This window comes from Numenius arquata, chromosome 25 (genome assembly GCF_964106895.1).
Source record: "Numenius arquata chromosome 25, bNumArq3.hap1.1, whole genome shotgun sequence".
Lineage (NCBI taxonomy): Eukaryota > Metazoa > Chordata > Aves > Charadriiformes > Scolopacidae > Numenius > Numenius arquata.
In genome coordinates this window covers 3,314,600-3,342,529 of record NC_133600.1, presented here as the reverse complement: position 1 = coordinate 3,342,529, position 27,930 = coordinate 3,314,600, and the positions used below count along the sequence as shown (strand labels likewise).

At 60.8% G+C, this 27,930-nt stretch overlaps 3 protein-coding genes across 4 annotated transcripts; 2 read left to right on the top strand and 1 right to left on the bottom strand.

Moving 5' to 3' along the window:
* The first annotated feature begins 12 nt into the window (after positions 1–12).
* LOC141475539 (procathepsin L-like) lies at positions 13–5,268 on the top strand. Its single transcript, XM_074163950.1, has 8 exons — positions 13–48; positions 2,113–2,238; positions 2,382–2,504; positions 2,717–2,866; positions 3,095–3,319; positions 3,396–3,564; positions 3,722–3,836; positions 4,724–5,268. The coding sequence occupies exons 1-8, from the start codon at positions 46–48 to the stop codon at positions 4,818–4,820; spliced, it is 1,008 nt and encodes a 335-aa protein (XP_074020051.1). The 5' UTR covers positions 13–45; the 3' UTR covers positions 4,821–5,268.
* A 359-nt stretch (positions 5,269–5,627) lies between these two features.
* Positions 5,628–10,768, top strand: MYDGF (myeloid derived growth factor). Its single transcript, XM_074163952.1, has 6 exons — positions 5,628–5,864; positions 7,146–7,196; positions 7,914–7,975; positions 8,739–8,820; positions 9,415–9,487; positions 9,860–10,768. Exons 1-6 carry the CDS (start codon positions 5,628–5,630, stop codon positions 9,937–9,939), a joined length of 585 nt encoding a protein of 194 aa, XP_074020053.1. The 3' UTR covers positions 9,940–10,768.
* A 1,823-nt stretch (positions 10,769–12,591) lies between these two features.
* TNFAIP8L1 (TNF alpha induced protein 8 like 1) lies at positions 12,592–20,747 on the bottom strand. 2 transcript variants are annotated; one of them, XM_074163953.1, is made up of 2 exons: positions 20,539–20,747; positions 12,592–14,092 (listed from the first exon to the last, which is right to left on the bottom strand). In XM_074163953.1, the coding sequence occupies exon 2, from the start codon at positions 14,088–14,090 to the stop codon at positions 13,530–13,532; it is 561 nt and encodes a 186-aa protein (XP_074020054.1). In that variant the 5' UTR covers positions 14,091–14,092; positions 20,539–20,747; the 3' UTR covers positions 12,592–13,529. The 2 variants fall into 2 exon arrangements, with proteins under 2 accessions (XP_074020054.1, XP_074020055.1); XM_074163954.1 differs by having other exon boundaries at positions 20,651–20,732.
* Between the last annotated feature and the right edge of the window lie 7,183 nt (positions 20,748–27,930).

Genomic DNA, 27,930 nt, shown 5'->3' with positions numbered 1-27,930 from the left:
TCCCGTTCCTCCCTGCTGCCTTTAGAGCCGGGTGGGTGCCAGTACATGGTAAGAAGCTTTATTTTGCAGAGCTCGTTGCTTTTCAGTCTTCATTTGAACTGCTTTTTTCCTGGCCCAAAAGAGCAATGTCTTAAAATGTCTGCAATGTGCTCTTAAAATGCTCTTGTCTAGAAGAGTTTACAAATCTGTCAGCTCCTTTGATCCCCCGAGCTCGCTTCCGAAGCCCTCGGATTATTTGACGCCATAAAAAGGGGTTGGTTTTCTTCTTTTGAGGGCTGAGAATCCTGAGAGGCATTAACTGGGAAATCACCTGCCACCATGCTGAGCTTTTCCATATGTAACAGGCTCTGCCGGGGGGGGAATGATGTGGGAGGCCCCCGCCCAGGTGTCCCGCAGGAAGGGCGATGGGAGTGTGGAGCTCGGAGCAGCAGGGTCCAGGGAATCTCGCCGGGGTGGGGGATTTGCAGCTGTAGCACGAAGCTGAGTTCATTTCCTGAGCGAGCGGGAAGCGGCGGGTGCTGGGGAAACTGGGCAAAAAGGAGTCTTCCTCAAGACCTGGGACTGAGCCTGAGAGCGGCCTGGGAGGCATTTCTCCCACGAAAACCCAACGTGTGGGGCTTTATTTTTAGGCGGAGGATGTTGGAGGGAGAGCAGATGTTCTTGACGACTTATTTTTAAAACAAAAACACTGCTCGGGCTACAAAATTAGCCACCGGTTGGTTGGTTGCCCTGAAAAGATGCTCGAATGGAAAACTTTCTGACCTCTCCATTCCCGGAGCGTGTGGAATAAAGGTGCGACGCCGGCGCTCGCTCTTGGGGAGCCACGTCAGTGGAAACTGGGTTTGGTGATTTGGGGTGTCTCAGGCATTTGATCCCTGCCCTGCGGCGTGTGCCCTGTGCCTTTGCAGAGCAGCACCCCCAGAATAACTCAAGTTGCTGAGAAATACCAGGGTCCATCAAAGGAGGTGCGGGGCGCGGGACGGCGATGTGAGGAAGACAAATGGCTGCGGTGGAGGGGGGCAGGGGGAGGGCTGCGTGTGGATGCCGGCGAAAAAGAAAGGGTGTAAATTGATATTGGAAAATCCTCAGGGAAGGATTTTGGGGAAGCACGTACGCCCGGGCATCAGACTGGGACAGATGCGAGGCTTCAGTCATTGGCACGGAGCGGCGGCTCCTCTGCCTCCCCACCTCTGCAGAAAACACCCTTATCTCTGGTTCCAGCCCCTTGCTCGGGGGCTGCTGCAAGTTTCTGCTGGTGCCGATTTCCGCTGGCTTTCAAGTGAAAACAGCTTCACCCTGGCCCAATGGCTGCGGCTTTTACTCCGCTGGGCTCTTCTGCGCTGCCTCGGGTCCCGAAGCCACTCTGGGTTGGGACTGGGGGGGCCAAGTTGTCTGCAGGCACCAGGCAAACCTTGCTTTGGAGGAGGGGTCCGGGTACCATCCTGCCCTCCCTGCCCATCCTCCTTCTCTTCCTCCTCCTCCTCCTCCTCCTCGGGGCTGGGTCCTGCTGGGCGCTGCTCCCCGAGCAGGGGCGGTTGGCTGCGAGCCTTATCTGTGGTTCCAGGGGAGCTGCTGCTGTGGGAAGAGAGGGATGGTTCAGCGGCGAAGAAAACAGCAGGGTTTTTGCAAATAAAGAGTGGGGAGAGGCTGTAGGGAGTGCAGTGGGGAAGGGAGCGGGGGGGGCCCAGCACTGTCCCTGCCACCCGCGCTGCCCTTTCCTCTGCCTTTGCCTCCTCCAGCCGTCCAGGCTCTGGTCTCTCAGGAAGCTGCTCATTCCTCTCCTAAAAAGGACAGTTAAATGCCACCCAAAGGACAGCTAAGACCTCCTAAAGCTCCTGTCAAAACAGCGGCGCGGCCACACAAAAGCTGATCCAGCCCAAGGATCCAACATCTCTCTCTTCCCTCTGGCTCGGCTGCTCTGTTTGCATTTCTCTGCCTCCCCCATCACCCCTAATCCGGGCTTGGAAGGACTCGTCCCGCTCCCAGCCTGTGGCCCCAGCTGGTGGCCATGGGGCTCAGCCCAGGGTTCCCGCTCTCGCCATTCCCTCCAGCTGGTGGCCATGGGGCTCAATCTGGGGTCCTCCCTCACCCAGCTCTCACCATTCCCCCCAGCTGGTAGCCATGGCCGCGACGCTGTGGCTGCTGCTGGCCCTGCTGGGCTGCACCATGGCGCTGGATCCCGCCCTGGAGGAGGCCTGGGAAGGGTGGAAGATCCTCCACGCCAAGGAGTACCTAGGGGTAGGTCCTGCTCCCCCCAGACCCCCCAACAGGTGTGGGGCTGGCTCTAGGGGGTCTTACCCAGAGCCTCCCACCTGCACCCCACCCCATCCCATGCTCCTGGGGGACATTTCTGATCCTGCTGCCGCTCTGCCCGGTGTCAGGAGGCTGAGGCCGCCCGCCGGGAGGTTTGGGAGAAGAACCTGAGGCGCATCCAGCAGCACAACCTGGAGGAGTCGCAGGGGCAGCACGGCTTCCGCCTGGCCATGAACCACTACGGCGACCTGGTACCTGCCCACGCGCCCACCACCTTCCCCGGGGACGCCTCCCTGCACCCTGGGCTTGATCCGAGGATCAGGGGTCCCCAACTTGCTCCGCTGGGACCTGCAGCCCCCCAGGCTGGGCTGCTTCCCAGGGGTCAACTGGCCAGTGGGGAGCCACGGTGCTGCCAGCCAAGGACTTGGTGGCATCACACGAGTTTTCCCTTGATGACCTGCAGACAGACGAGGAGTTTAACCAGCTCCTGAACGGCTTCACCCCAGCGTGGCAGGAGGAGCCGATGCTGGTCTTCCAGGCATCAGAGGACCTGAAGACCCCGGCAGAGGTGGACTGGCGAGCAAAGGGCTACGTGACGCCTGTGAAGAACCAGGTGGGCACGGGGCGGGGGTGCAGCCAGGGCTGTGCGATGGGTACTGGGAATCTGGGCAGCAGAAACAAGCAGCAGCATCCTCCCAAGCACCAAAAAACCTCTGGGCAACCCAGAGAAGCAGCTCCCATAGTTTTGCAGCTGGATAGCAGTGCTGGTGGGTCACAGCATCCCTCTCCGGTGAATTTTGGGGCAATGCTGTGACCCTCCTGCTGTCCCCATCTCGCCCAGGGCCACTGCGGGTCGTGCTGGGCCTTCAGTGCCACGGGGGCTTTGGAGGGGCTCGTCTTCAACCGGACGGGGAAGCTGGCAGCGCTGAGCGAGCAGAACCTCATTGACTGCTCCCGAAAGCTGGGCAACAACGGCTGCTACGGTGGCTACATGACCCGCGCCTTCCAGTACGTGCACGAGAACGGCGGCTTGAACTCGGAGCAGGTCTACCCCTACATGGCCACGGTAAGGGATGGCGGGTGGCCTCGGGGACATGGCAGAGCATGTCCCAGCCCTGGCATTGGTCTCTCCCTCCTCTCAGGACACCTCCAGCTGCCGGTACGACCCCCAGGACAGGGCGGCAAACTGCTCCACCATTTGGCTGGTGGCCCAGGGCAGCGAGGTGGCACTGGAGCAGGCGGTGGCGGCCGTGGGCCCCATCTCCGTGGCGGTGGACGCCAGCAGCTTCTCCTTCCACTTCTACAAGTCTGGTACCGTCTGGCTCGGGGGGTGGGCTGCTTGTTGAGCACTGGAGTTTCCGCAGGGTACCCACCCCAGGGGAATGATGGATCCACCACCCTGCTTCCACCCGGAGAAGAAGCAGTGGGGGCTCATCCCCCCAGCTCACCCCGGCTCTGCTCTCCCCAGGCATCTTCAGCAGCATGCTCTGCAGCCAGCAGGTGAACCACGGGATGCTGGCCGTGGGCTACGGCACGAGCCAGGAGAGCGGGCGCAATGTGAGCTACTGGATCTTAAAGAACAGGTAAGGGCTGAGGGCGTTTGAACCCCCCAAACCTGCCACTCCTTCTACTGCTGTGCACAGCCTGTCCCCCACTCCTGCCGGGGTCGGAGCTGCGTGGCAGGAGCATCCTCGTGGAGCATCCCTGAGTGCACCCTCAGTGAGTTTGGGGACGACACCACACTGTGGGGAGTGGTTGACACGCTGGAGGGGAGAGATGCCAGCAGCGTGGCCAGCGGGGTGAGGGGGGGATTCTGTCCCTCTGCTCTGCTCTGGGGAGACACCCCCCCCCAGTGCTGCCTCCAGCTCTGGGGCCACCAATATCAGAAGGACATGGAGCTGTTGGAGCGGGGCCAGAGGAAACCACGGAGATGCTGGGAGGGCTGGAGCCCCTCTGCTGTGAGGACAGGCTGAGAGAGTTGGGGGGGTTCAGCTTGGACAAGAGAAGGCTCCAGGGAGACCGTAGAGCCCCTTCCAGTCCCTAAAGGGGCTCCAGGAGAGATGGGGAGGGACTCTTGATGAGGGAGGGGAGCCCTAGGAGGAGGGGGAAGGGTTTGACACTGAAAGAGGGGAGATTGAGATGAGATGTGGGGAAGAACTTCTTTGCTGTGAGGGTGGTGAGAGCCTGGCCCAGGTTGCCCAGAGAAGCTGTGGCTGCCCCATCCCTGGAGGGGTTCAAGGCCAGGTTGGAGGGGGCTTGGAGCAAGCTGGTCTGGTGGGAGGTGTCCCTGCCCAGGACAGGGGGTGGCACTGGGTGATTTTTAAGGTCCCTTCCAACCCGAACCACTCTGTGATCCCTGTCCCAGGGGGTGCTCCGGCTCCCGGCCCCCTCTCGCTCCCCTCCCCAAGCTGGGCTGGGTCTCTGTGCCTGTGGGAATGCGGATGTCCTCATTCTCCATCTCTTCCTGCAGCTGGTCGGAGGTGTGGGGCGAGCAGGGCTACATCCGCCTGCTGAAGGGCGACAACCACTGTGGGGTGGCCAACCAGGCCAGCTTCCCCATGCTGTGAGCCAGGATAGCCCTCCCTCCCCACCCGGGCTGTGGATCCACGGCTGTTTCCTTCTGGAAAGGGGCTTTCGTTTGTGTGCGGTGGTGGGCAGCAACTAAAAGTGGCACGGCTAATCACTCTGCGCCTGCAAATGGTGGGTGGGCAGGGTTTGGTGGCTGAGGAAAGGCTGATGCAGCCGGTGTTTTTCCTGGTGGGAAAGACAAAAGACGGTGCTTGGTGAGAGGCTCTTTCTCCATGCTTTTCCCCACAGCCTGGCCATCTCTTTCCCCTCCTGTGGCCCCTTTTCCTTCCAGCCTGATCCCCAAGGCCACCAGCCGGGGCTGTGGCTTCACCTCTGCTCAACCCCCCTGGGGCTGAGCCAACGCCGCTGCCCCTGCGAGCCCAGCTCTTTGAAAAATAATGGTTTACCCCATTAAACCTGCGTGACAAGGCAGAAAATGAACCTTTCCGCACCCGAATCATGCTTTTTATTTCCTCCCCTTCCCAAATAATTTGGGGCATTTAGTGCCACGCGCAGCCCACCAGCCTGGAGGGAGGCAAGGGGGTGTGAGGGGTCGCAGGGGTGTGGGGCACGGCCTGTGGCAGCGCGGGCTCCCCAAAATGCCCCACAGCTGCCCCATGTCCCCCGTGAGGGCAACCACACAGCAGAGCGTGGCCCTGTGGGCACTGGCTGGGAGGAGGCTGCTGTCTCCGTGTCCCCTTGCCCCATATCCCGGTGGTTCCTTGTCCCATCGCCCCCCCCCCGCTACACACAGTCCCTCGTCCCCCCAAGGGTTAACCCGCCCGGGCTCCCTGCCCACACCCAAGATGGCCGCCGGGGCGCCCCTCGAGCGGTCGCAGCCCTCCTTGACCCCTCCCGCCCGCCGTAGCCGAGGCTTCCTTTCCAAGATGGCGGCGCCCAGCGGGAGGAGCGCCCGGCGGCTGTGGGCAGCCCTGGTGCCCGCCGCCCTGCTGTGCCTGGCGGGCCGGGCCGCGGAGGAATCGAGCACGGCCGACTTCGACGTGCGGCCCGGCGGGGAGGTTCACACCTTCTCCCGGAGCCTGGTGAGGGGCGGGGAGGGGGGGGGGGGTGAGGAGAGGCTACGCGCCTCGCTCTGATTGGCTCAGCGGCACGTCGCTCCTGCTTCCCGCCACGGGGATTGGCTGCCAGCGAGGGAAGGCGGGCCGAGCTGGGTCCGGGAAGCGGAGGGGGGGTATCCGGGCTGGTTGCTAGGGGGCCCGTTGTTAGGGGCGGGGGGAGCCGGTCTCTGACGGGGGCAGAGGAGGGGGTCCCCAAGGGGGGTCCCAAAGGCAGAAGGGTCCCAGGGAGGAGGGGGGGTCCCCAAGGGGAAGGGGAACCCCGAGGAGAAGGGGGTCCCCAAAGGGTGGGGGCGGAATCTCCAAAGGCAGCAGCGTCTTGGGGGGGGGTGTGTGTCCCCAAGGAGAAGTGAGTCCCCAAGAAGAAAGTGATCTGCAAGGAAAAGGGGGTTCCTAAGGGAGGGGTGTCTCCAAAGGCAGGGTCCTAGGGAGGAAGGAGGGTCCCCAAGAAGGGAGAGGGTCCCCAAAGAGAAGGGAGCATCCAAGGAGAAGGGGGTTCCCAAGGAAAATGGGTCCCTAAGGGGGTCTCTCCAAAGGCAGGAGGGTCGCAGGGAGGAGAGGGGTCTCCAAGGTGGGAGGAGGGCCCCCAGGAGAAGGGGGTCTCTATGGAAAAGGGAGTCTCTAAGGAGAAGGAGGTCCTTATGGGGGGGTCTCCAAAGGCAGGAGGGTCCCAAGGAAGAGGGAGGGGGTCTCCAGCAGAAGGAGGTCCCCAAGGTGGGACAGTCTCTGTGGCAATGAGGTCACCAAGAAGGGAGGTTTGCCATGGAGAATGGCCCCCAAGGAGAAGGGAGTCCCCAAGGTGGGTTTCCAGTGGGAGGAGGTACCCTAAGGAGAGGGGGGGACATGCCAGGAGGAAGGAGATCTCAAAGAAAGAGGGTCCCCATGGGAAGGAGGCTTACCAAGGGGAAGGGGCCCTTTGAAGAGGGGGACTGGGGGTCTCCAGTGCAGCACCATGGGGTCCTGCTGACACCCCATGAGGGATGAGGGCTGCATGGTCCCTGGTCCCCATGGTCCCTGGCTCTTTCTGCTCTCTGATGAGGGCTGGGCATGGACATGGTGTGTGCTCCTCTTCGGGCACCCCCAGGGTGAGACCGCCAGGGGCTGCACCCTGCCATGGCCCCGGTAATTCAGGTGTCCCCACATCTCCCATCATCAGCAAGAAGTGGCTGATGGTGAACAAAGAGAAGGTCCTGCTTGAGCGAGGCTGCTCATCACCACCTTCTCTTCTCTTCTCTTCTCTTCTCCCAGGGGGATTACACCTGCACCTTCACATACTCAGCTCAGGGAGGGACGAACGAGGTGAGTTGGGCAAACCTTTGAGCGTGTCCCTTACGCTCGGTCTCTGCGCCTGCCCAGTGAGAAGCTGTTCAGGACGATTTTATTTGCGATGAGCTGATTCCAGGGACGGGGAGCTGCCAGGAAGGGTGGTTGCACCATTTCCAGTGCTGTGTGTTTGCAAAAGCAACTTGTTGGATTTGCTCCCTGAACGGAAGCCTCCTCCGTGTGTTGCAACGATGCTGTGGTTCGCGAGGCCGTGACATTTGTAAGGCTTAACAGATCTCTGGGCTGGATGTCTCTGGAGAACAGGGAGTGACATTTTTGTACCCCAGTTGGTAGGAAGGGCCTTGAAGGAGCAATTCCTGTGCTCTTCAGCAGACTTGAAGGTTTTTACATCACACGTTGCTGCTGCAGTAAGTGCTGTGCAGATACAGTTTGTACTTTGTTATCTGCAAGTACTGTTAGAATGAGGTCCTTTTGGTGCAAAGGGAAATGAGACTTTAACTCTTTTCTGTAACTGTACTAACGAAATCATGGAGAGGAGAGGGCAACCAGGCCTTGAGCTTTGTGCAACACAAAGTAAAAGGGGCCATCAGCAAGTGTTGTGGAGTTATGTTGTGTTGTTTTAGAGTTGAAACTCTAGGCTGCAGCTGGGAGAGGAGGTGACTGGCCTTGGGGGCAAGTGGAAAGCGTGAGGCTCTTACCCTTGTTAACTCTTTGGACCTTTCCCTTCTGCAGCAATGGCAGATGAACATCGGAGTCAGCGAAGACAACCAGCTCTTCTCCTGCTCCGTCTGGAGGTGTGTTCTTTAAACCCAAACTCTCTGAGGCAAAAGCAGCAACAAGGCAGGTGGGACCTGGGCCAGGGACCCTGCCTCCTGGTTGGGTTTGCCTCATTGCGGGGCAGCACCAGGGGGGTTTCCTCTCCCGAGAGATGCTGTGACTCTGGGGGGCTCTTTAGCCAGGTGGTGGTTGATAAATGCCATGTCCCCCCTCTTCCCCCTCCTTGCCAGATGGAGCTACAAGAGAGCCAGAGGTGGCTGTGGCAGGAGGGAGCCATGAATCCTGAGCTCATATTCACCTCATAGAATCATAGAATGGTTTGAGTTGGAAGGGACCTTAAAGATCATCAAGGTCCAACCCCCTGCCCTGGGCAGGGACACCTCCCACCAGACCAGCTTGCTCCAAGACCCCTCCAACCTGGCCTTGAACCCCTCCAGGGATGGGGCAGCCACAGCTTCTCTGGGCAACCTGGGCCAGGCTCTCACCACCCTCACAGCAAAGAAGTTCTTCCCCAGATCTCATCTAAATCTCCCCTCTTTCAGTGTTAAACCCTTCCCCCTCCTACTATGGCTCCAGTCCCTGATCCAGAGTCCCTCCCCAGCTTTCCTGGAGCCCCTTGAGGGACTGGAAGGGGCTCTAAGGTCTCCCCGGAGCCTTCTCTTGTCCAGGCTGAACCCCCCCAACTCTCTCAGCCTGTCCTCACAGCAGAGGGGCTCCAGCCCTCACAGCATCACCTCCACCCTCTCTGCAGATGTCAAAGACTCTGCTTTCTTCTTTCAGGCCCCAAGGGAAGTCTTATCTCTTCTTTACCCAGTTTAAAGCCGAAGTGAAAGGAGCCAAGATAGAGTACGCCATGGCTTACGTAAGTCCCAGCTGATCCCTTGGAAGCAGGTGTGTGGGAGGCTGCTGTAACACATGAATTGGACATGGAAAACATTTATTAGACATCTGTGCAATAAAACCTATTCCATCACGTCCCTAATTAGAGAGTGGTGGCAGGCAGGAGAGTGGCTGCAGGTAGGTTCTCCTGCACCAGTTTATTTCTGCTCCCTTGATGCCATCGGGCTGCTTCTGGTTTTGCCAGCGTTGGTGACTCCAAAAGACACCATCGTGCCAGGGTGCCCTGCATGAGGGGAGCCTTGGTTTTTCTCAACAAACTGCACGTGACAAAGTAAATAAACCCTCTGCTGGTGGTTTTGTCTAGTTCATTCTTCCATTTCCCAGCCTTCAGTGATGAGGTTTCCAGTCACCCAAGTGACACAAGTTCGTGGTTTAATAGGAAATGGAAAAATAGCCAGAGATTTTCTTTCGGATTTCCTGTGTGGATTTAATTATTTCACTCCATGTTATTGAAATACAAGTTCATTCTTCTTCAGAATGCGCTGTTTTTTGTTTTAAATGCAGTAACTTCTTGCATTGCCTCAACTGCATAAACTTTCTTCCTTCCCGTTTTCAGTCTCAAGCCGCAGTGGGTGGACAAAGCGACGTCCCCTTAAAACAGGAAGAATTCGAAATCACCGAAACAACAGGTCTGTGACGGAGAGAACTGTGTGAGAAAGGGGCTGGAGTGGGGGATGAACCTGGCTGTCGACCAGGAGACGAGCGTTTAAGCTTAATGCAGATGGATGACAATGTAGATGAGGACAGTGCTCGTTACGGACTCGGGGGTGTAGTGCTCTTGATCCATAGCTGGCAGCAGGATTTTCCAGGTCCGATTCCAGTGTAAATATTAAATTAGCACAGGGGAAGAAGGGGTTTATGGCAATATGCTTGTTGTGTGCAGAAGAAGGAAGTGCAATGCCCGATTTGCTGGCTTTTATGGTCCTGGAAAGGAACCAGCAGGGCTGTTTTGTTCATGCCTTACCATCTGTTTATCCTGTGCTTGTTTTCTCTCTTTCCAGTGTCTCACAGGGAAGGCAAGTTCCGTTTCGAACTATCCAAACTCATGATTGTAGCAAAAACGCCCCGTGATGAGCTGTGACCCCCGAGGCCGGTGTTGGGCAGGGCGATTTGGCCGGAAGAGTGTGGCAGATAAAGAGGATTACTTGTTAACTGCGGGGGGTTGGGTTTTTTGGGGGGGTTGGCCAAACCTTTTATGTTTTCCGTACTGAAGTGTGCTAAGGGTCCAAGGCGAGCGGGGCTTGGAGGTGTTAAGACAGATGCGTTCTGTCTTGTGTCAGAGTAACGACGTGCTTTGCAGCTGGAAACCTCCTCCCGAGGCTCCCGATCTGCAGCCAGCCCTTCTGTCGCCCGCTTTCTGCTCGGTTGATCTGCTGAATATGGTAAAGCTCCCCTCGAACGGGGGGCTCCTTATCTCCCTGGCGAGGAAGAGCAGTGCAGAAAGATAAGTGGCTGGATTTAAACGCGCTTTTGCTAAAGGAAGGTTGTTAACTCTGTAGTCTCTGGAGGGGGAGACGGGATTTCTCTCTCTGTGAGCGTGACGGGAGGAAATAATTAAATTGGGTGGGAGGGGGAAGGAAGGGATAGAGTTGGCCAAAGATACCTGACTCCTTTTTGAATGTGGCTACCGGAGACCGTCGCTGGCTTCTCTGGGGAGGATGTTCTGGCCCTGCCCGAGTGCAGAGCGTGGGTTGGGATAACCTGGCGCGGGGAAGGCAGAGCTGCTTATTCTGACACAACCCAGGAATCAACCCAAGCAACACTTTCATGTCTCAGTACAACTGCAGGACTATTTTCTACCTACAGAAGCGATTTTTTTCTTATCTGGAGTAATAACAGTGGGGGAACGTGGAATTCCTTTCCTGTGTAAATACAACACAAATAAAGACATAAAGCATCGTGCTCTCGCCTGAGTTTGCTCTGCTCCGTGACTCCTGCCCTCTCCGACCGGTTGCCCATTGAGGGCCGTAACCTTTGGCGTTTGCTTGGCCGGGAGGAGCTGAGATGTCACCAGGAGGTTGGAGGCTGCAGAGGGAGCTTCTTTTGCCCGTTTTGGGGGAGTTTCCTGGTTTTTGGCAGTCTGGGGGTGCTGTGGACTGGGCTTTTTACACGCTCTGTTTTCCAGGCTCTTCCCAAATGTGTCTTTCTCTGCTGTGTGGCTCCTTGGGGATCTCCGAGTACCTGCAGGGCCCAGGAGTGCTGTTGAGTGGGGAGGTGCATCCCCCGTCCTGAGCCCCGAGCCGCATTTTGAGCGCTGGTGTTGCTGGTCTCTGGCTTTTCTCCCCGTTTAACCAGTTGCTTGGAGGGAACCAGACCAAAGGCAGTTGAAGGTACTCATTTCCCAGATTTGTCCAGCCAGGGCTGGGAAACCCAGGCCATAAAATGGCCCTTCTAGCAGTGAGTGTGCTCTGCCGGACTTCCTGGGCCAAAAAGGCAGGAGTTTGGGAACGAGGTGGGTGTTTGGGAACGACGTGTGGCCATGGGGTGCGGGGGAAGAGTTTCAGATCCACCCGCCTGTGAAGGAAACCTGGTGCCAGGCACGTGGTGGGTTGAGCGTGGTCCTGGGATGTACCAAACCCTGGGGACAAAGGGAACAGCCGTGAGTCGGGGCTCATCCGAGATATTTCATGCAATTAAGGAGCATCTTGCAGCTGACGCCGACACGTGCCTGGAGAACAGAAGTGCCGAGCGGTTCCTGGCTGTCAGCACGGCCGCCGCATCCATCAGCCCCGTTCCGCTCTGCCCCCTCGCAGCATCTGCCGACAGCTCCACCGAGCCGTTTCCAGCCCCGGCTCCTCTTCGGCACGTACCTGACAGCTGCCGCGAGCCCGGGGCGGGCAGCGGGGGGGCAACGAGACCGTCTGTTCCCAAATGCCACGTGCCAAAGGCCGGCTTCACCTTGCCCTCCCTGAGGGACCGACGACACCTCGGTGGATCTTGGCCACCTTCTCCTCCGTGCCCACCTGTAAATGGGCTTTACCCCCACCCTGAGCTGCGCCGCGCAATTAAATTAGCTGCGATAGCCGGAGCCAGGCCTAGGAAATGACAGAGATAGGGGAGATACGGGCTTTATTTCTTTTTTTTTTTAAAAAATCTTTAAAGCTGAAAGTTATCAGCGCCTGGAGCCAGCGGTGGAAAGGGAGCAGCGAAGGGGAGCCGCGGAGCCGCTCTCTGCCCACGAGCGCTGGCAGCCGCCCGTGCCTGGAGACATCCCATGGAACAGGAGGCACAAGAAGGTCGCGGAGATAAAGCCGGCTGAGATTGGTAGGGCGTCTTGCGTGCTAAAAGGGCAATTTTCGGTGTTCAGAGCCGAGGTCGGCGTGCTGGAAGCGGGCCACGGCTGCTGCGCCCGCGCTCGGAGAGCACGGCGCTTTTACAACCCCCAGGTATTGAATTCTGCGAAGTCCCTCGCTGCTTTCTGCCAGCGGGGCTGGGCTTTTCTAGCTCCCGCTGCGCAGCGAGGGGACGCGGGGATGCAGATGAGCACACGTGGCGGGGGGGGAGGGGGTCTGCATGTCCCCCCCCTCCCTCCGCCCCCCAGGACCCCAGACCTTCGCTCTCAGTTTGTGCTGGGTTTTATACCGCGTTTCCTCCCGCCGGTTCAGCCCCGGCCGTGCAGAGCTGGGAGATGCTGTGACATGGAGCAGGGGCAGCCTGGCCGGCAGCGCTGCCGGGGGAGGGAGAGTAAAAACCCCCAGGTTGCAGAGAGAAATCACCACTTAAAAGGCAAAATAAACGACCCCCAGCGCTCATTTTATCGCTGTCACCCGCCTTTGTAACAACCGCGTGGAGCACCCGGGCAAAACAGGTGAGTTTATTTAAATAACTCATCAGGGCTACAGAGTTTGCTAAAAAAATGACAACCACAACTCAGTCGAGGACACGTAAAACGTATGAAATCCCAGGGAGAACTTTGGACAACCACCTAGGAAGGTGTCGGAGCCATCGCGGTGGGACCGTCGCGGGAGGCTGGTGGGGAGGAGTTGGATCTTGGATGAACGGGTGTCCCTCTAGCTCCCTCCCTGCCCCGAGGGACAGCCACTCGCCCAGGTGAGGTGGGATCCTTCTGGTGTCAAGGACTTGTCTTTTTGGAGGCCAAAGCCCGTTCTAGCTTGCAAGGTGCAGAAGCACCTTCCTACCCCGGGCAGCACAAGCCTGGACCATGATCTGTTGCCACCATGTCATGGAGCTGCTGAAAGACAGCCATGAAGCTCCACAACCCTCCGGTAATAGGGTCTCACAACCGCTCATCCAAGCAACTGCCCACCCATTCATAGACACCTTAGAGGTGTTAGACACCACAAGTCTTTGGTTTGGTTTCCCCCAGGAGGGTGACGATAGAGTTCAAGGTGAGGAGTCCGGTCCCTTGGACTCTGAGCTAAGGACACTTGGTGGGCAAAGGAAATCAAACTGTACAGCAGGAGTCCAGAAGGCCAGGATCACCTGGAAAGGACTCAGCCCAGCACAGGGAGGGATTTGCAGACCCTGGGCAAGGGTTAGACAAAGTCAAAAGGTTCAGTCTTTTGTAGAAATGAGGAGAAAATGAGTTAGCACTACAGAGGAGAAGAGGACATCGAGCCTGGTGATGGTCCAAACAGGCATATGTGCTGTCTTCGGTCTCACAGGAGGCAGAGTCCGGCAGTCGCTGCCAATGGCCCACCTTGGCCAACTTCATATGTTGTCCTCCTCCAGCATCTTGTTAACCCCCTCACAGATCCTCTTCAGGTGGGTGCGGTAGGGCTCGGTTGGCCCGTAGAGAGCCGAGAGGAACTCATAGTCCGCAAAGTGGTTGAAGACGTGGTTGATGCGGGAGTGGGATTTGGCCGTCAGGTGGCCGTTGACAGCCTGGTGCAGCAGGTCCCGGCACTCCGTCAGCACGCCCGACATAACCCTGCGGTCGAAGGTGAAGTCTATCTGGTGGAAGCTGACGGCTGTCATGGCCAAGGTATGCACCTTCTTGCGGAACCGCTCCATCACCAGAAGCTCCTCAGGGCTGAACTGCCCATTGCGGTAGAGCACGCCCAACTTCATGACAATCTTGATGAGGTTTTTGATGATCTTCTGGGCCTCTTTGCGGTTGTGGGTGTACTCCTTGGTGGCCCGGTAGAGCTCATCCAAGATCTCGCTGCTGGTGTCGTCAATGAAGACATTGGCTATGGTTTTTGTAGCCATCTTGCTCAAGAGCTTCTTCTGGGCCTGCAGGGCCAGGTTCTTGGTGCTGAAGGTGTCCATCTCTGCAGGGGGAACAGGAACACACAAAGTTTAGCCCATGCCCTGGATCAGTCCCCGTCACTTCTCCTCCCAACACAGCCTTTTGGGAGGAGGAAGAGCATCTCTGGCCAATGGCAAGACCGAGAGGAGCTCCTGGTGCCAGGGCAGGTGAGAACTGAGCTCCCGCCCCGGGCTTTTTTATGGGATGAGCTACTGGGTGTTCCCGCCTTCCTTCCCTCAAACTGGGGAGAAGCTACAGTGCGACGGGCAGCGTCGGAGGCGAGCGAGGTCTCCCTACCTGAGCATCGCCCGCGACCTTCCATCCCCGTCTCCCTCCTGCGCCCGGCGCCGCCCTCCTCCCCGTGCAGGAAGAACTCTTGCCCCATCATTTTTAACGTTTTTTTTTCTTCCTTAAAACCTGACTCATTTCCTGCAGGGTGAGCTGGGGACAGCCCAGGTGATGGCTGAGTCACCCGCCACAGCTGGCACAGCCACGTGCTGACGTCCAGCTCGGCGCTCGCCAAGGACCGGGGCGGCACGGCCGGTTTGCAGCACCCACCGATGTGCGGCGAAGCCCTTTCCCTTGGTGCTGCCCGTGCCATCAGAGCTCAGGCTCGTTTTTTTTCCACCGCCTCGGCTTCCTCCGGAGCCGGCACGAGAACCGCACGGCGGTGAATAATTCGGCCAAGCAGAAAACTCACCCCCTTACCCGACTCCCCAGACCCCGGCGGGGGCCAAATCAATCACCTCGGACAGATGATGGCTTTAAAAACCGCCGTGAATGAATAAAATGCCACCAGCCCCGGAGACGCATCTTGCCCGGGGAAATCGCAGAGCTACAAATCACGGGGAGGGCGAGAACAGCCTGATAAGGACCGGCTCCCGCGCCAGGATGGATGGGCAGAGGCGGGGGCAAGAGCCCCCACGTGGCACGGTCAGCCCGGCAAAGCGAGAGCTGGGAAGAGATGGGATGGTGCGATAAATCCATCACCAGGGAGGGGAGAAGAGCTATTTCAGCTCAAGGATGCTGCTGGCGTGAGAATGGATGGGGATAAATTGGCCATGGATATGGAGAGGAGAGGATGGGGGCTCATCTGCAGCCCCGCCAGTTATTCCAGCGCAAGAACCAAGAACGTCCCCATCGAGGCAGCCATGTGGACCCCACCACCCGGCCAAGCCACCACTCAGTCCCGGACCCCTCCTGGGATCCCATTCCTACTGCCATGGGGCACACACCGGGCTCTCGGGAGCAAACCCTGGCTTCCCGTGGGCTCGGATACCCCACCGTGGCCCAGGCTCCATCGGTCGCGCAAGGGCGATGGTGCAAACTGAGCCCCGGCTTCTCGGGCATCCTCCGGCCACCGGCCACCCCGAGGGCAGCTGAGGCTCTGCGAGGGCGTGAATTAAGTGAGCGGTAACGGAGCCGCCGTCACCGCATGAGCTGCCGCATGTGGCGTTATTTACAGCCCTTAGGAAAAACACGGAGGTTTGTAAGTATTTCCTTCGCTGCGAAAACATTGATTTTTGCCAGCGTGAGCTTCGAGCGGGGGCTCTCCCACTTAATAAGACAGGAACGACAAAGCAGAGGCTGCTCTCGCGGAGCCACAGACGGCTCCCAGGCGGGTCGGGCTCATTTGATGCCGACGGCCCCGTCTGCGAGATGCTGCCGGAGCCGAGCCTGGAGGGACGGGCAGGATGGGCAGAGGCAGCGGCGGCTCCATCTTCTCCCCCTTGGCTGCGGAGGGGACTCGCTCTGCCCCTCCCGGAAGGAGCAGGGCTTTGCTTTTTCCTGGAATTCCCCTCCTTTGCATCCCACAGCGGGTTACGGGGTGTCCTGGGCTGGGAGCGGTGCCCGGATAAATAGGAATTCCCACGCCTGAGCTCTCCGTGGGGCCACCGCAGCCATAAAGGGAGTGCAAACTCCACCTACGGAGCCCATATTAAAAAATAAAACTGTTAAAATAGGAACCCCCGGCTCTTGCGAGCTGCCCCGCGCGCCCACGGCTCCCAATTAGTGACTGTAATAACACATCAGCCCTCTGCTCCCAGCACCGAATAACGCCCTGCTGCCCCGCAGCCCTTCTCCTGCCGGGGAGCGGGGAGATGAGCATCCCTCGGGGGGGGTGGGGGGAAACTGAGGCACAAAGCCGTAGCGATGGGGGGTGGGTGTGTGTGTGGGGGGGGGGTGTGTCTTTCCTAGACCCCCAAAGACGTGCCCTGCTCCTTCTCCAGCACCCGCGGGGTGTTTTTGCAGGTCGCTCGCTGCAAGCCCCCAAGGAAACCCAAGCTCACCTCCTCCCGGCACGTTGGCTCCCGCTGGGCACCGGGCCGGTTAACCCGGCACCCTCCGTACCACTCTCCGTCCCGCCGGGACCTGCTGACTCAGCAGCAACTGGCAGATTTCACTGGAAACGAGGCGTTTTCCTGCCGGGAAGGGCCCCGCGACCCCATTGTTCACGGAGGGGCTGCTATCCGTGCGCGGAAGAGGCAAGCCTTGCCCCGACGAGCAAACTCGAGACCGAAATAAACCACCCCGTTTCCTTCCTGTCGCTCAAGTTTCCAACCCTGCTCAGGGCTTGTTGTGGGTTTTTTTGCGTACCCCCCACCCCCCACCCCGTCCCCCCTCCCCCGCCTTCTTCTTTTTAATGAAAACACCCTCAAAAAAACAACTTCTTCCCCCGAAAAAGAGCAGCCGGGTGTTGCTTTCACCGAGTCCCTCCCTGCTGCGGAAGAGCGCGGCACGGCTGTGGTCCCAACGGTGGCTTTGGTGACAGTCACAGCCCTTTTGGGTTTTGGTTTTTTTTTCCACCCATTTTACAGGTTTTTGGGGAGTTTTTCGCAGCCCTGAGAGGTCACGTGAGAGCTCGGCCGAAGGTGGGGACATCTGGATGCCCTGAGCGAGGTGGGGACGTGGTGACACAGGCGAAGTCCCTGCCATGGGCTCCCCCGGGGACGGCCACGTGCCAGCGCCAGGGCACAGCAGCGCGTCGGCCACGCCACGCCAGGGCAGGGGAGCCGAGGGCTAAAGCAGCGACCGAATCCGGCACCGATGCCATCCCAGGGTTATTTTTTTCCTGCCCCAAAGATCCTTCACCCCCAACCGTCCCCATCACCGGGTACCCACCAGCTGCTCTGTGTGCTCGCCACCCCCCCCCCGCAGCTCCCTCGGCAGCGGGCTGAATATTTCATGCAGGAAAGCAAAAGCACTTAAATAATTCATGGGGCAGCGCGGAGCAGGCGTGCGGCGCCAGGGGAGGGCTCCACGAAGCTCCAGCTGAGAGCAGAAGCACCTCTACCTCCTCTTCCTCCCCCTCTTCCTCACCGGGGCCATATTAACTTGTAGCCGTCTTGCTCCAAGTTTCCTCTGACACAGAAGCATCGTCCCCCCAGCCGAGATTTCCCCGTTTTTCCCTCCATCCCACGTGCCTTTTCCTCCCACTGCTTCGGAAAACATCCCTGCTCCGCACCCCAACATCCCCGGTGTCCCCGAATCCTCAGCCAAACCCCGGGGAGGAGGGGATGGATCCCGCTGCTCCGCTCTCCGTCCCCCAGCATCGCTTTCCACCAGCTCCCCGCACCTCCAACCCCTATTAATTAATTAAACCCGGCCGCCGCGCTGGATTACAGGAGACGGGTCGGAGCGCCGGCGCGGCACCGGGATGTAACCGGAGAGCCCGACCGCTGTCGCCAGCCTGTCCCCCACCATCCGTGACCGGTTTCCAGACCCTGTTTTACCAGCGCTGGGGTGGCAGAGGAGGAGGAGGAGGAGGAAGAGGAAGGAGCCAGGCTGCCTTTTGCAATAGCCGTCCCTCGCACGTTGCCATGGGTGCAAACAGCACCGAGAGCCGCCGGGTCCGGCGCGTGTGTGCCGAGCAGGGTGAGGCCAGAGAGGAAGCCACTGAGTAAACAACTCGCCCGAGGAAAAACTCATTTCTTGGCAAGGACGGGAAAAAAATCCGCGGCTGCGGGAAGGACCGGGGATGCTGCAGGGATCACTGGCATCGCCTCGGCCGGGCACCACATGGTGCATCTCACTCCACTCACTCCTGGCGCTCGTGCTGGCGCTCACTCCACTCACTCCTGGCTTGGTCATGTCCCCATCATTGTCCCCACCATCTCCAGCACCGGGATCTAAACTCCTGTATCCCGTTTCTTGGCAAGGACAGCAAAAACCGTGGCTCTGGGAAGGACCAGGGATGCTGCGGGGATCACTGGCATTCCCTTGGCCGGGCACCACATGGTGCATCCCGCTCTGCTTGCTCCGCACTCTCATGCCAGCATGCTCGACTATGTCCCCATCATTGTCCCTACCATCTCCAGGATCCAAAGGCCTGTATCCCATTTCTTGGCAAGGATGGAAAAAAAAAACATGGCTCTGGGAAGGACTGGGGATGCTCTAGGGATCACTGGCATCGCCTCGGCTGGATACCACATGGTGCATCTCGCTCCTGGTGCTCGTGCCAGCATGCTCAACCGTGCCCCCATCATTGTCCCCACCATCTCCAGGATCTAAACTCCTGTATCCCATTTCTTGGCAAGGATGGAAAAAAAGCCATTGCTCCAGGAAGGACTGGGGATGCTGTGCGGATCACTGGCATCGCCTCGGCTGGACACATGGTGCATCTTGCTCCTGGTGCTCGTGCCAGCGTGCTTGGCCATGTCCCCATCATTGTTCCCACCATCTCGAGGATCCAAACTCCTGTATCCCATTTCTTGGCAAGGATGGGAAAAAACCCATGACTCCAGGAAGGACCAGGGATGCTGTGAGGATCACTGGCATCCCCACAGCCGGGCACCACATGGTGCATCTCGCTCCGCTCACTCCTGGTGCTCGTGCCAACGCGCTTGGCCATGTCCCCAACATTGTCCCCACCACCTCCAGGATCTAAACTCCTCTATCCCATAATCTCCTTCCCGTAGGTGCCCGCACCGGGGCTGCGAATGCAGCCCCGGCGCGGGCACCTGCGGGAAGGAGCAGAAGTCTGACACCAAATCCCATGCCTGGGAATGCCGATCCGCCCCGGCAACTCCAACGTGTCTGTGCAAGGAACCGGGCGGCCGATCCGAGGCGGGAGGGGGGGTGGGGGGGTCTGGCGATGCCAACCCCCGGGGGTGTGGGTGGGTGAATCCCGTGGGAATGGGATGGCGGTACATGGAGGGGTGCGACAATCCCCGGGGTGCTGATCCGGCACCATATCAAGGAATTCCCCCGGGATCCTGGGGAATCATTTGGGGGGGGTCGAAGGTGGGGGGGGCGGGGGAGAGGCAGCTGCAGCTCGGAGAGGTGAAAGAGGAAGAGGAGGAGGAAGGGGGGGGGGGGAGTATTTTGCGGAGAAGAGGAGGAGGAGGAAGGGGGGGGTTATTTTGGAGCATCTGTCTCGCCTTCCATTTCCTCCTTTTCTTTATCGAGCCGCTCTCTCCGGCAGCAACTTCCTTTCTCCTTCGGTCGGAGCAGACGGAGACTCATGGGGAAGTGGAAAACGGAGCCGAAGGGGAGGGTTGTGGGGGGGAAACAGAGGCCAAACCACCGTCTGTCCGTCCGTCCGTCCCGCGGCGGGGGCCTTGGTGCATCACATGCTTCCTGCCCCGGGATCAGCGAGGACAAAGCTGCTCCGGGTGGGAAGAAAAGCTCCGTGGGACAATTCGGATCCGGTTGTTGGGCTTGTTGAGGGGGGGGGGGGGGTCAGCAAAGAATATTTATGGCCCCAAATCCTTCCCCGCTCCGGAGCTTTGACTGGTTGGTGGGAATTGGGAAGTTTTACACCCGACCCTGTTGCTCCCAGCAGGATCCGGCCTCGCCAAAGGGATTTGTCTCCCCGGGAATGGAGGAATTTCATCCCTCGGAGCCCCGGGGAGGGTGTGGGCGAAGGCCGGGGCGATGCACGACGCCAAGCGCTGCCATGGGGCGTCCGTCCCTGCCCTCGCACGTGGGCTCCGCGTCCTCATCACGGGGGGGCTCCGGCACCTTCTCCAAGCTCCCGTTAACCGGCACCCACCAGACACAGCTGCGTTTCCAGCCCCCCTCGGGTTTCCCACCGGTTTTGGGGGGCGATCGCCCTCTCCCCGTGTTTTACCCACCTGGGGAAACTGAGGCACGGGCAGGGGATCCCGGGAGCCGCCCCGGGCTCTGCCCACCCAGCAGTTCCCGCCCCTCGGGGCTCCCCAAACCCTTGGTGTCCCCCCCCGCCAGGGCTCCCGTGGGCCGGGCGGGGCCGCCGGTGCCCGGTGACACCGCGGGGTGGGGGGGAGGGGGGGGGGGGCGATGGACCAGGACGATGCCCTAGGGGCTGCTCTCGCCTCCGGGGGACGGGAAGCTTCGCCCCGCTGCCGGTCCCGGAGTGGGAAGCACGAAGCGAGGCGGTACCGAGCGCCCCCGCCCCCACGAACCGGGGGGAACCGGGGGGAACCGGGGGGAACCCGATCCCGGCAGCGCTGCACCGGCGGGCAGCAGAGCCCGGCCAGCCCTTACCTGCTGCCTGCCTCGGGGGAGCGCGGCGCCGGGACCGGGGCTGCTCCGGTGCCCGCGGCGGGACGGGGACGGAACGGAACGGGGCGAAACGGGGCGGGGGAATTCCGCTTACCCCCGGCGCCTCTCCCTGCCCGGGCACGGCGGTGCCCCCCACAGCCGGTACCCGGTGCCCGGCGGGTCCGGGCCTCCCGCCCGCGGCTGCGGCCAAGTCCCGAGCGGGGCCGGGAGCGGCGGCGGCGGGGGGCGGTGCCCGTGGGCGGTGCCAGCCAATAGCGGCGCGGGGCTTGCTACGAAGCAGCCAATGGGAGGGCGCGGCGGGGGGTCCGGCGGGGGCGGGAGCGGGGCGGCCCCGTGGGCGCGGACCCGGCGTGCGTGGGCCGGTCCCGTTAGCCCGGCCCGTGGGTCAAGGCTCGGCGGGGCCGTGCTCGGGGTGGGGGGGGGAGTTTCCCTCGGGTGCCTGCGGAGCCGCCTGGGTGGCGGGGACGCGGGTGGGTGACGGGGACCCCGATGGGTGACGGGGTCCGGCGTGGGTGAGACGGTCACGCGTGGAAACGGCGTGAGACGCTGGTCGGCGGCCGGGGCGATTTTGAGGAAGAACGTAGGAGGGCGCTGGCAGACCGAGCTGAGCGTGGGCAGCACCGGGGGGGAGCCCTCGAGAGGTCCCCACTTTTCGGGTGAGGGTGCGCCACGGGGACGAGACACCCGTGGGAAGCGGGGGGGGGGGCGGGTGCGTGGGGGGCCGTGGGACGCCTGCTCCGGTGCCAACATCCCCGCACCGGGCCCCTCTCTGCCCGGCTCCCACCCATCACCGGGAGCAGCGTGCCAGGGTGCGCAGGTGGCTGCTGCGTGGGGGGGATCAGGGTGGGGGTTTGGGGGGGCGGCCGTCCCCTAAAATCCCCACCCGGCCCCGATCCACCCGCCACCACCAGCACAAACCAGGGATGGGCGTCTCCTCCGCTTGCCCAGGGCCTGGCATCGTGGGTGGTGGGTGGCAGCAGATCCCACGGTGGGCGCAGGGTGGGTTTGTCACCGGGGTGACCCCAGGAACCCCCCGAGCCGGGCAGCCCGGGCCCCGCTGCCAGGCAATGTTGGCCACCTGGAGGAGTTTTAAGGCCAAGGTGTCGTGGCCATCAGCTCGTCCCTGTGCTGGGGACCCCATGAGCCCCACAGTCCCACCCAGCCGTGATGAGATTTGCACCCCCATCCTGAGCTCCCCAGTGTCAGGAGTGTCAGAGCATCCTTCTTCCTCCTCCTTCCTCCTCCTCCTCCTCCCGGCTCGGTGGGAAGGAGCCCCCTCGCAGGATCCTAATTCCAAAAGGTGGCATTAAACAGATTAAAGGTGGGATTTAGAGGGGATTAAAGTCTGGATTATCCAGAGCCTTGACTTGAATCTTGGTCTCACGCAGCAGCTGGGAAGCGAACCTCTGACCCCTCCCCAGGTCCTCCCCAGCTCCCTCCAGCCCTGCTGCCCCCCCACCCCACAGAGATGCCCGACACCCCCGGGGCATCGCCCGCCCCGAGCCCCCGCTCCTGCTGCTACCGCGGATTTGCTCCTGGCCCCACGTTGTGCTGGAACAGCCGGAGCAGCTGTTCCCGCTCTCCCGAACAGTTGTGGCATCAACCTGCCCGGCATAAATCACCCTCCTGTGCTCATCTGTTCCTGGTGGCCACTTGCAGCGATGGGAAATAAGCCATTAGCCAGGAGCAGCATGGCACGGGCCTGCGGGTTAAGGAGATGGTGATAGACTGGGGGGAGGCGGTGAATGGAGCTGGGGAAGCACCAGCAGAATGTGGCGGCTTCCCACTGGCAGGGCCAGATTCTGCCCGGCACCTTGTCCCCATCACTGCCTGGTCCTGTGTCCCCATTGCTCTCCAGTCCCATGTCCCCCTTGCTGCCCTGTTCTCTGCATCCTCATTCCTGCCCCATCCTGCATCCCTGTTCCATCCCCAACCCACGTCCCCTTCCTGCCCTGTCCCATGTCCCCATTGCTGTCCTGTTCTGCATCCCCATCGCTGTCCCATCCCATGTCCCCATCACTGTCCCATCCCGTGTCCCCAGCACTGGGCCATCCCCACAGCCCTGGCCTCTGTGCTTGCCCCACTCAGGCCACTACCAAGGGGGATGGGATGGGCATGTAGGGGGCACCCTGCTCCCCCCAGCACACCCCCAGCATGCAGACCCCCAGTCTCCAGCCCCTCCCCGGGAGCATCCTGGGGACAGTCCCCTGCATTGCACATCTTTCCACCTCTGGGGCTGGACCCCCAACCCTCCTGGGGTCCCAGCAGCGGGTGAGGGTGATGCTCAGCTGAGGGCCGTGGGGGGGCTCACCCCAGCAGATCCCCATCCGTCCCGAGGTGGCACCAGGCACATCGACCGGCGTCGATGGAGCAGCCATTGCTGATCAGTGGGGAATAAGAACTGGCGCTGCGCGAAAGCAGAGAATAAAAAAGAGGAGAAACAGGATCTGGGCCAGCTCGTGCGCTGTCTGTCCTCCCCCCACCCCCCCCCCCCCGCCTCCCCCTTCCTCCTCTCCTCCTTTCAATGAAATTAAATGATGCTTTGCAACTGCTCTGCTCCTGCTCGCTGAGCATCGCCCCGTGCTCGGGGAGGTCGCACGTCTCATCCCGCTCCTTCTCGCACGGCACATCCCGCCTCGGTGGCCGGAAAACGATCCATGATGGCCCCAGCCGTGGCCGATCCCCACCTCTGCGGCCCCCAGCCCGGTGCAGGGGGGCTCCGCTCCAGGCCAGGGGAGAGCATCCCGGGAGAGGCAGCACCTGAATAATTCAGGAGAGCTCAGCAAGAGAAACAGGAGCTGCTGCCCGCTGGGTCGCAGAGGAGCGCTGGGGAGGGCGTGGAGCCACTCTCTGTCCTCCCCTTTGTCACTTTGTCACATTGCTTCAAGGACCCCTCTCCATCAGCCTCGAGAGCAGGTTGGTGGTGGCACAGCCCAGGCTAAAAGGGGAGCAGGTCCCCGGGAGCACCCCAGCACCCCGCTTTGCTGTGCAGGGGGACAGGGTGGGGACAGGGTGTCCCCAACACCCACGTGGCCCCATGAGGATGGCACATCCCAGACCCCAGCAGCTCCTGGGGCAGGGGACCGCCTCGCTCCCCACAAAGACCATATTGTCACCGGGGCACGTGCGGGATGGGGAACCCCCCTCGGGGGGTGGTGAAGCCCCCAAGCCCTTTCCATGGCTGGGATTTTGCATTCCCATCGCTCCTCTCCCGCGCAGCTGTGCCTCGCCACAATGGCCCCTTCTTGCCGCGTTACCGGTGCCGGCTGCGCCGCCTCAGCCCCTTCCCCAGCCCCAACCTTCCCCACCGGCAGCCGAGGCGGAAAAATTCATCCCTGTAAAAATAAAATCCATCCCGACATCTGCCTGCTCCGGAGGAGAACCGCGAACAGGGGATGGTCCCCCCGGCACGCGCTGGACCATTTATCCCAGAGATGCACTGGAATATTCAGCCGGTGATGGATGAGGGGGAAAGGGATTGTGGAGGCATCACTTAGGGGTGTTGATAGCTTTGGGTGCAGCACCTGAAGGGTGACGGGTGAACCCCTGGGGCTGCCCCGAAGCCATGGGGACAGGCTGTGGCTGTGGCAGGACCATCCAGCTCCTGCATCCCGGGGAAGATGGGATGGATGATGCTGGGACAGGGGAAAGGCTCATCCCCGCCTGGCCTGGGGCACCCAGGGGAGAGAAACCACCACGGGAAATAGGGATCCCTTGGACCCACAGACGTGTTTTCTCCCTGCCACGACCCCACACTCGGCTCCCACAGCATCCGGAGGTGATTTTTCAGGAGGTGCTGCCTCACTTGCTCCCTCCTCGCTGCCTTCGGACTCCACGTGCTGCTGCTGCTGCTGCTGCAGATCCCATCTGGGGTTATTAAACCCTCCGGGGATGGAAGCAACCCAACAAACTTCATTAAGGAGGAGATAGAATCATTTCATAGAATCATTTAGGTTAGAAAAGACCCTTAAGATCATTGAGTCCAACCGCAAATAAAATAAAGATAAAAATAGGCAGCAGCACAGCCGCAAGCATCCCGGTGGCATCAGTGTCACCAGCCGCCACCCTGGCAGGACCCATGGAGGGATGCGGGGATGGTGGCGTGTGGCCCCCCCCAGGAGCCACTAATTGGTAGCAGCAGTAGGAAGTTTTGCCGTTAGCGCTTGGGACTGATAATTAGAGGTGTTGTTCCTGCTACACCCTGGGGAGTTGCTGGTCCCTGGGCTGCCGTGAGCAGTAATTACATCAGTAATTACAGCTGTACCCCAACCCTGCGTGTCCTCTCCTGGGGGTTTGGGGTGGGAAGAGCCCCTTTCTGGGCTGGGAGGGTGCACCGAGTCCCCCCAAAAGGGTTTGTGCTTTGGTTTTGAATGATTTAAGGAGCTGCCGCTGTGAGGAGCAGCTCTGGAGGGGCGGCTGCGTCTGTGGGGCTGGGTCCAAGCAGGGGAGGGTGCAGCATCCCCAGGGATGGGGTGTGAATGGGGACCCAGGACCCGCTGGGTGGGGTGACACTGAGGGTGCTCAGTCACGGGGTAGAGGGCATCTTTGGGGTGGGGGATGCAGCCCGATGAGTGTCCCCAGGGGATGGAGCAGGGCATGGCCGTATGAGATGCACCCCAACGTGTCCTTGTCACCACGCACTGGGGGGACACTGGGGCCCAGTCCCCAACCCAGGGAATTAATCCCTTTGCTCCTGGTGCTCCTTTTTGCTGAGACCCCCCTGTCCCATAGCAAAGGGTTTTCATGGGTCCCCAGGGCCCTGTCCCCGAACAGAGCAGTCCCCACCGAGCAGCATCCTCTGCCACCCCTCCTGGGCACCCCCCGCCCCCTGCCGCACATCTGGCCCCCATGCCACAGCTGGAGCGGGCACCTTCTGCTTCTGTTTATTTGTTCGCAGCGCAGTGGCTGCGAGCGCCGAGACTCGTTAGATAATTAAAGCTCAGTCGAAGCTGTCGTCAGCGAGTGCCGCTCCTCGAGAGGCTGCTGAGCGCTCCCGGCCTCCGGCAAGGGATGGAGGAGGATGCTCCTGGGGAAGGGGGTCCTGCCATTACACCCCCCGGGAGGAGGCACAACATCATCCTCATCTTGGGGACACCGTGTGCTGGCCTGATGGCATGTCACCATGTCACCACCTCCACCTGAGCGTGACACACTTATCTGCACCCGTTAGCCCCATGAGGGGCAGTGAGGCTGCTTCATTGGGGTGTGGGGGCTGCGGAGAGGGACCCCCGTGCTGGGTGACATCCCAAGCCGTGCTGAGCCGAGCACAGGGCCCCGGGCACGCTCCGGCCGGGACAAAAGCAAATGTAGGTTAAGCACAAAGCGATGAGGCTGCCGCACGGGGAGCCCGGCTCGGCCGTGCCAGGGGGGGTCGGGGAAGCTGCCCACAGCAACCTCCTGCTGCAATTAGCTAATTGTTCTCCATTCCTGCGTGGGGACCAGGGGAGATGCTTTTATCGCTCCCCATCGCGCTCTCCCCGTGCTAAAGCCACCCTGGGGGACATCGTTCCCTCCTCGCCTGCCCCCCACAGCCCACGTGGCTCCCCCAAACGCACTGTTCCCAGCCCCGGCTGGATGCTGCGTCCCTGATGTCACCTGCTGGGGACAGAGGGGAGGATGATGCTCTTCGCTAGTGCCAGGGAAGGATCCAGCTTTCCCCCCACGTTTTGGGGGTGCCCTGCAGCTCCCCAAGGCTTCAGGATCCTTCGTGCCCAATTTCTTCCCAGCCCGATGAGCGGGAACCGGCAACAACCCGCTCAGGTGGCACCCGGGGTGAACGTGGGAGCCTGTGACATCATCACGGGCCTGCGTGACAAATGACATCATCAGACAGGGAGAGCCTTTGTTGTGTCACCTTGCGGGACAGAGACAGCCCCAGCCTTTTGGGTGACAGCAGTGAGGATGAGGGGGGAGCGGGGGGTAAGGCAGGATATTGATGACATCATCAGCATGATCGGTGACATCAGGTGGTGGCAATCAAGAGGGGGCAGCAAGAGGGATCCAGGCAGGCTGGGCTGGAGCAGGAAGGAGGAAGAGGAGGATGATGCTGGCCCCGTAGAGCGGTGTCCCCAGCTCATGGCCACAGAGCCTGTCCTTGTGCCGGTGACATATTGACTGGCAATTCTCAATTGAAAAACCCCATGGGGCTGGGGTGATGGCCTCACTTGCTGCACGTGTTAGCGACCCGAAACCTGCAGAATTTCACCCCCAAAATGGTGGGTGTCATCATGGGACTCACCCTGGCACGATGGGACGGGCAGCCTGCGGTTGGGCAGCTGGCACGGCTGGCTGCCACATGCCTCCGTGCCATGTGAGTGGAGGTGACACTTGTGTCCCCAGTGCCCCGTGTATGTCCCTAGCCGGGGGGACCATTGCCCCGGTGGCCGTGCCATGGAGGGTGTTGGGGACCAGCCCTGTGTGGTGCATCATCCCAGTGCTGCCCACGGGGATGTTACCCCCCAGGAGAGCATCTTGGGGCACGCATGTGGCCTCGTCCCCACTGTCCCCACCCCAGCGAGGCCATCCTGGGGCCACTCGCTGGATTGGGGACAGGCAGAGGGGGCTGGGGACCAGCTCCTCCATCCCCATCTGAGCTGACACCAGCGCCATCCTCACCGCAGCTGCTGCCGTTTGCCAGGTCCGTCCCGCATTTCACTGCCTTGTCTGAGCCATCTGCCCAGATCCCTGTGGCTGGGGGGAGTACGGATTTGCTCCCCGAATCCATGCCCGCAGTGCCAGTCCCACGGCATCCTTGGGACCAGCGCCGGGAGCATTTTGCTCGCCATTTCGAAGCAGACGATTTCATTTTGGTCCTGATCCCTTCCAGTGCAGGGCTCGCTCACCCGCGCGGCTGCCGGCGGAGATTTCCCGTCCCTAATTAAAGCTCGGCGCGTGCGGCGGCGGTTCCCTGGAGACGCTTCCCTCACCCCCTTGTTTCCCGTCAAGATCAAGGGGATAAACCAATGTTACCAGGGAAGTTAACGCGGGCAGCAGCCGAGGGAAGCAGTGACAAGCCCTGGGCTGGCAGCAGCTGCGGCTCCGTAGGCAAATCCCCCCCACCGAGGGGGGCTGGCGGGACGGCAGCAGGGTTTGAGGCTCATGACACGAGTTGGGCAGGTCTCAGCCCAGCGCCGAGCCCCATCTGTGGCAGCTTCTTGTGGCCTCATTGGGTGTGTGGTGTCACCAGAGAGCCAGGTCCCCTGTCCAAGTGTCCCCAGGCCTGAGTCTGGCAAGAGGGGAGGTTTTGGGGTGTCACAGCCCCCCGCAGGCACACAGTGACACAACCCTCCCTTAGGGCACCACCACTGCTGTCCCCCTCCCCACCTGCACCCCAAAATGAAGCCTCGTAGCCCAGAGCACCCTGATGGCCCCCGG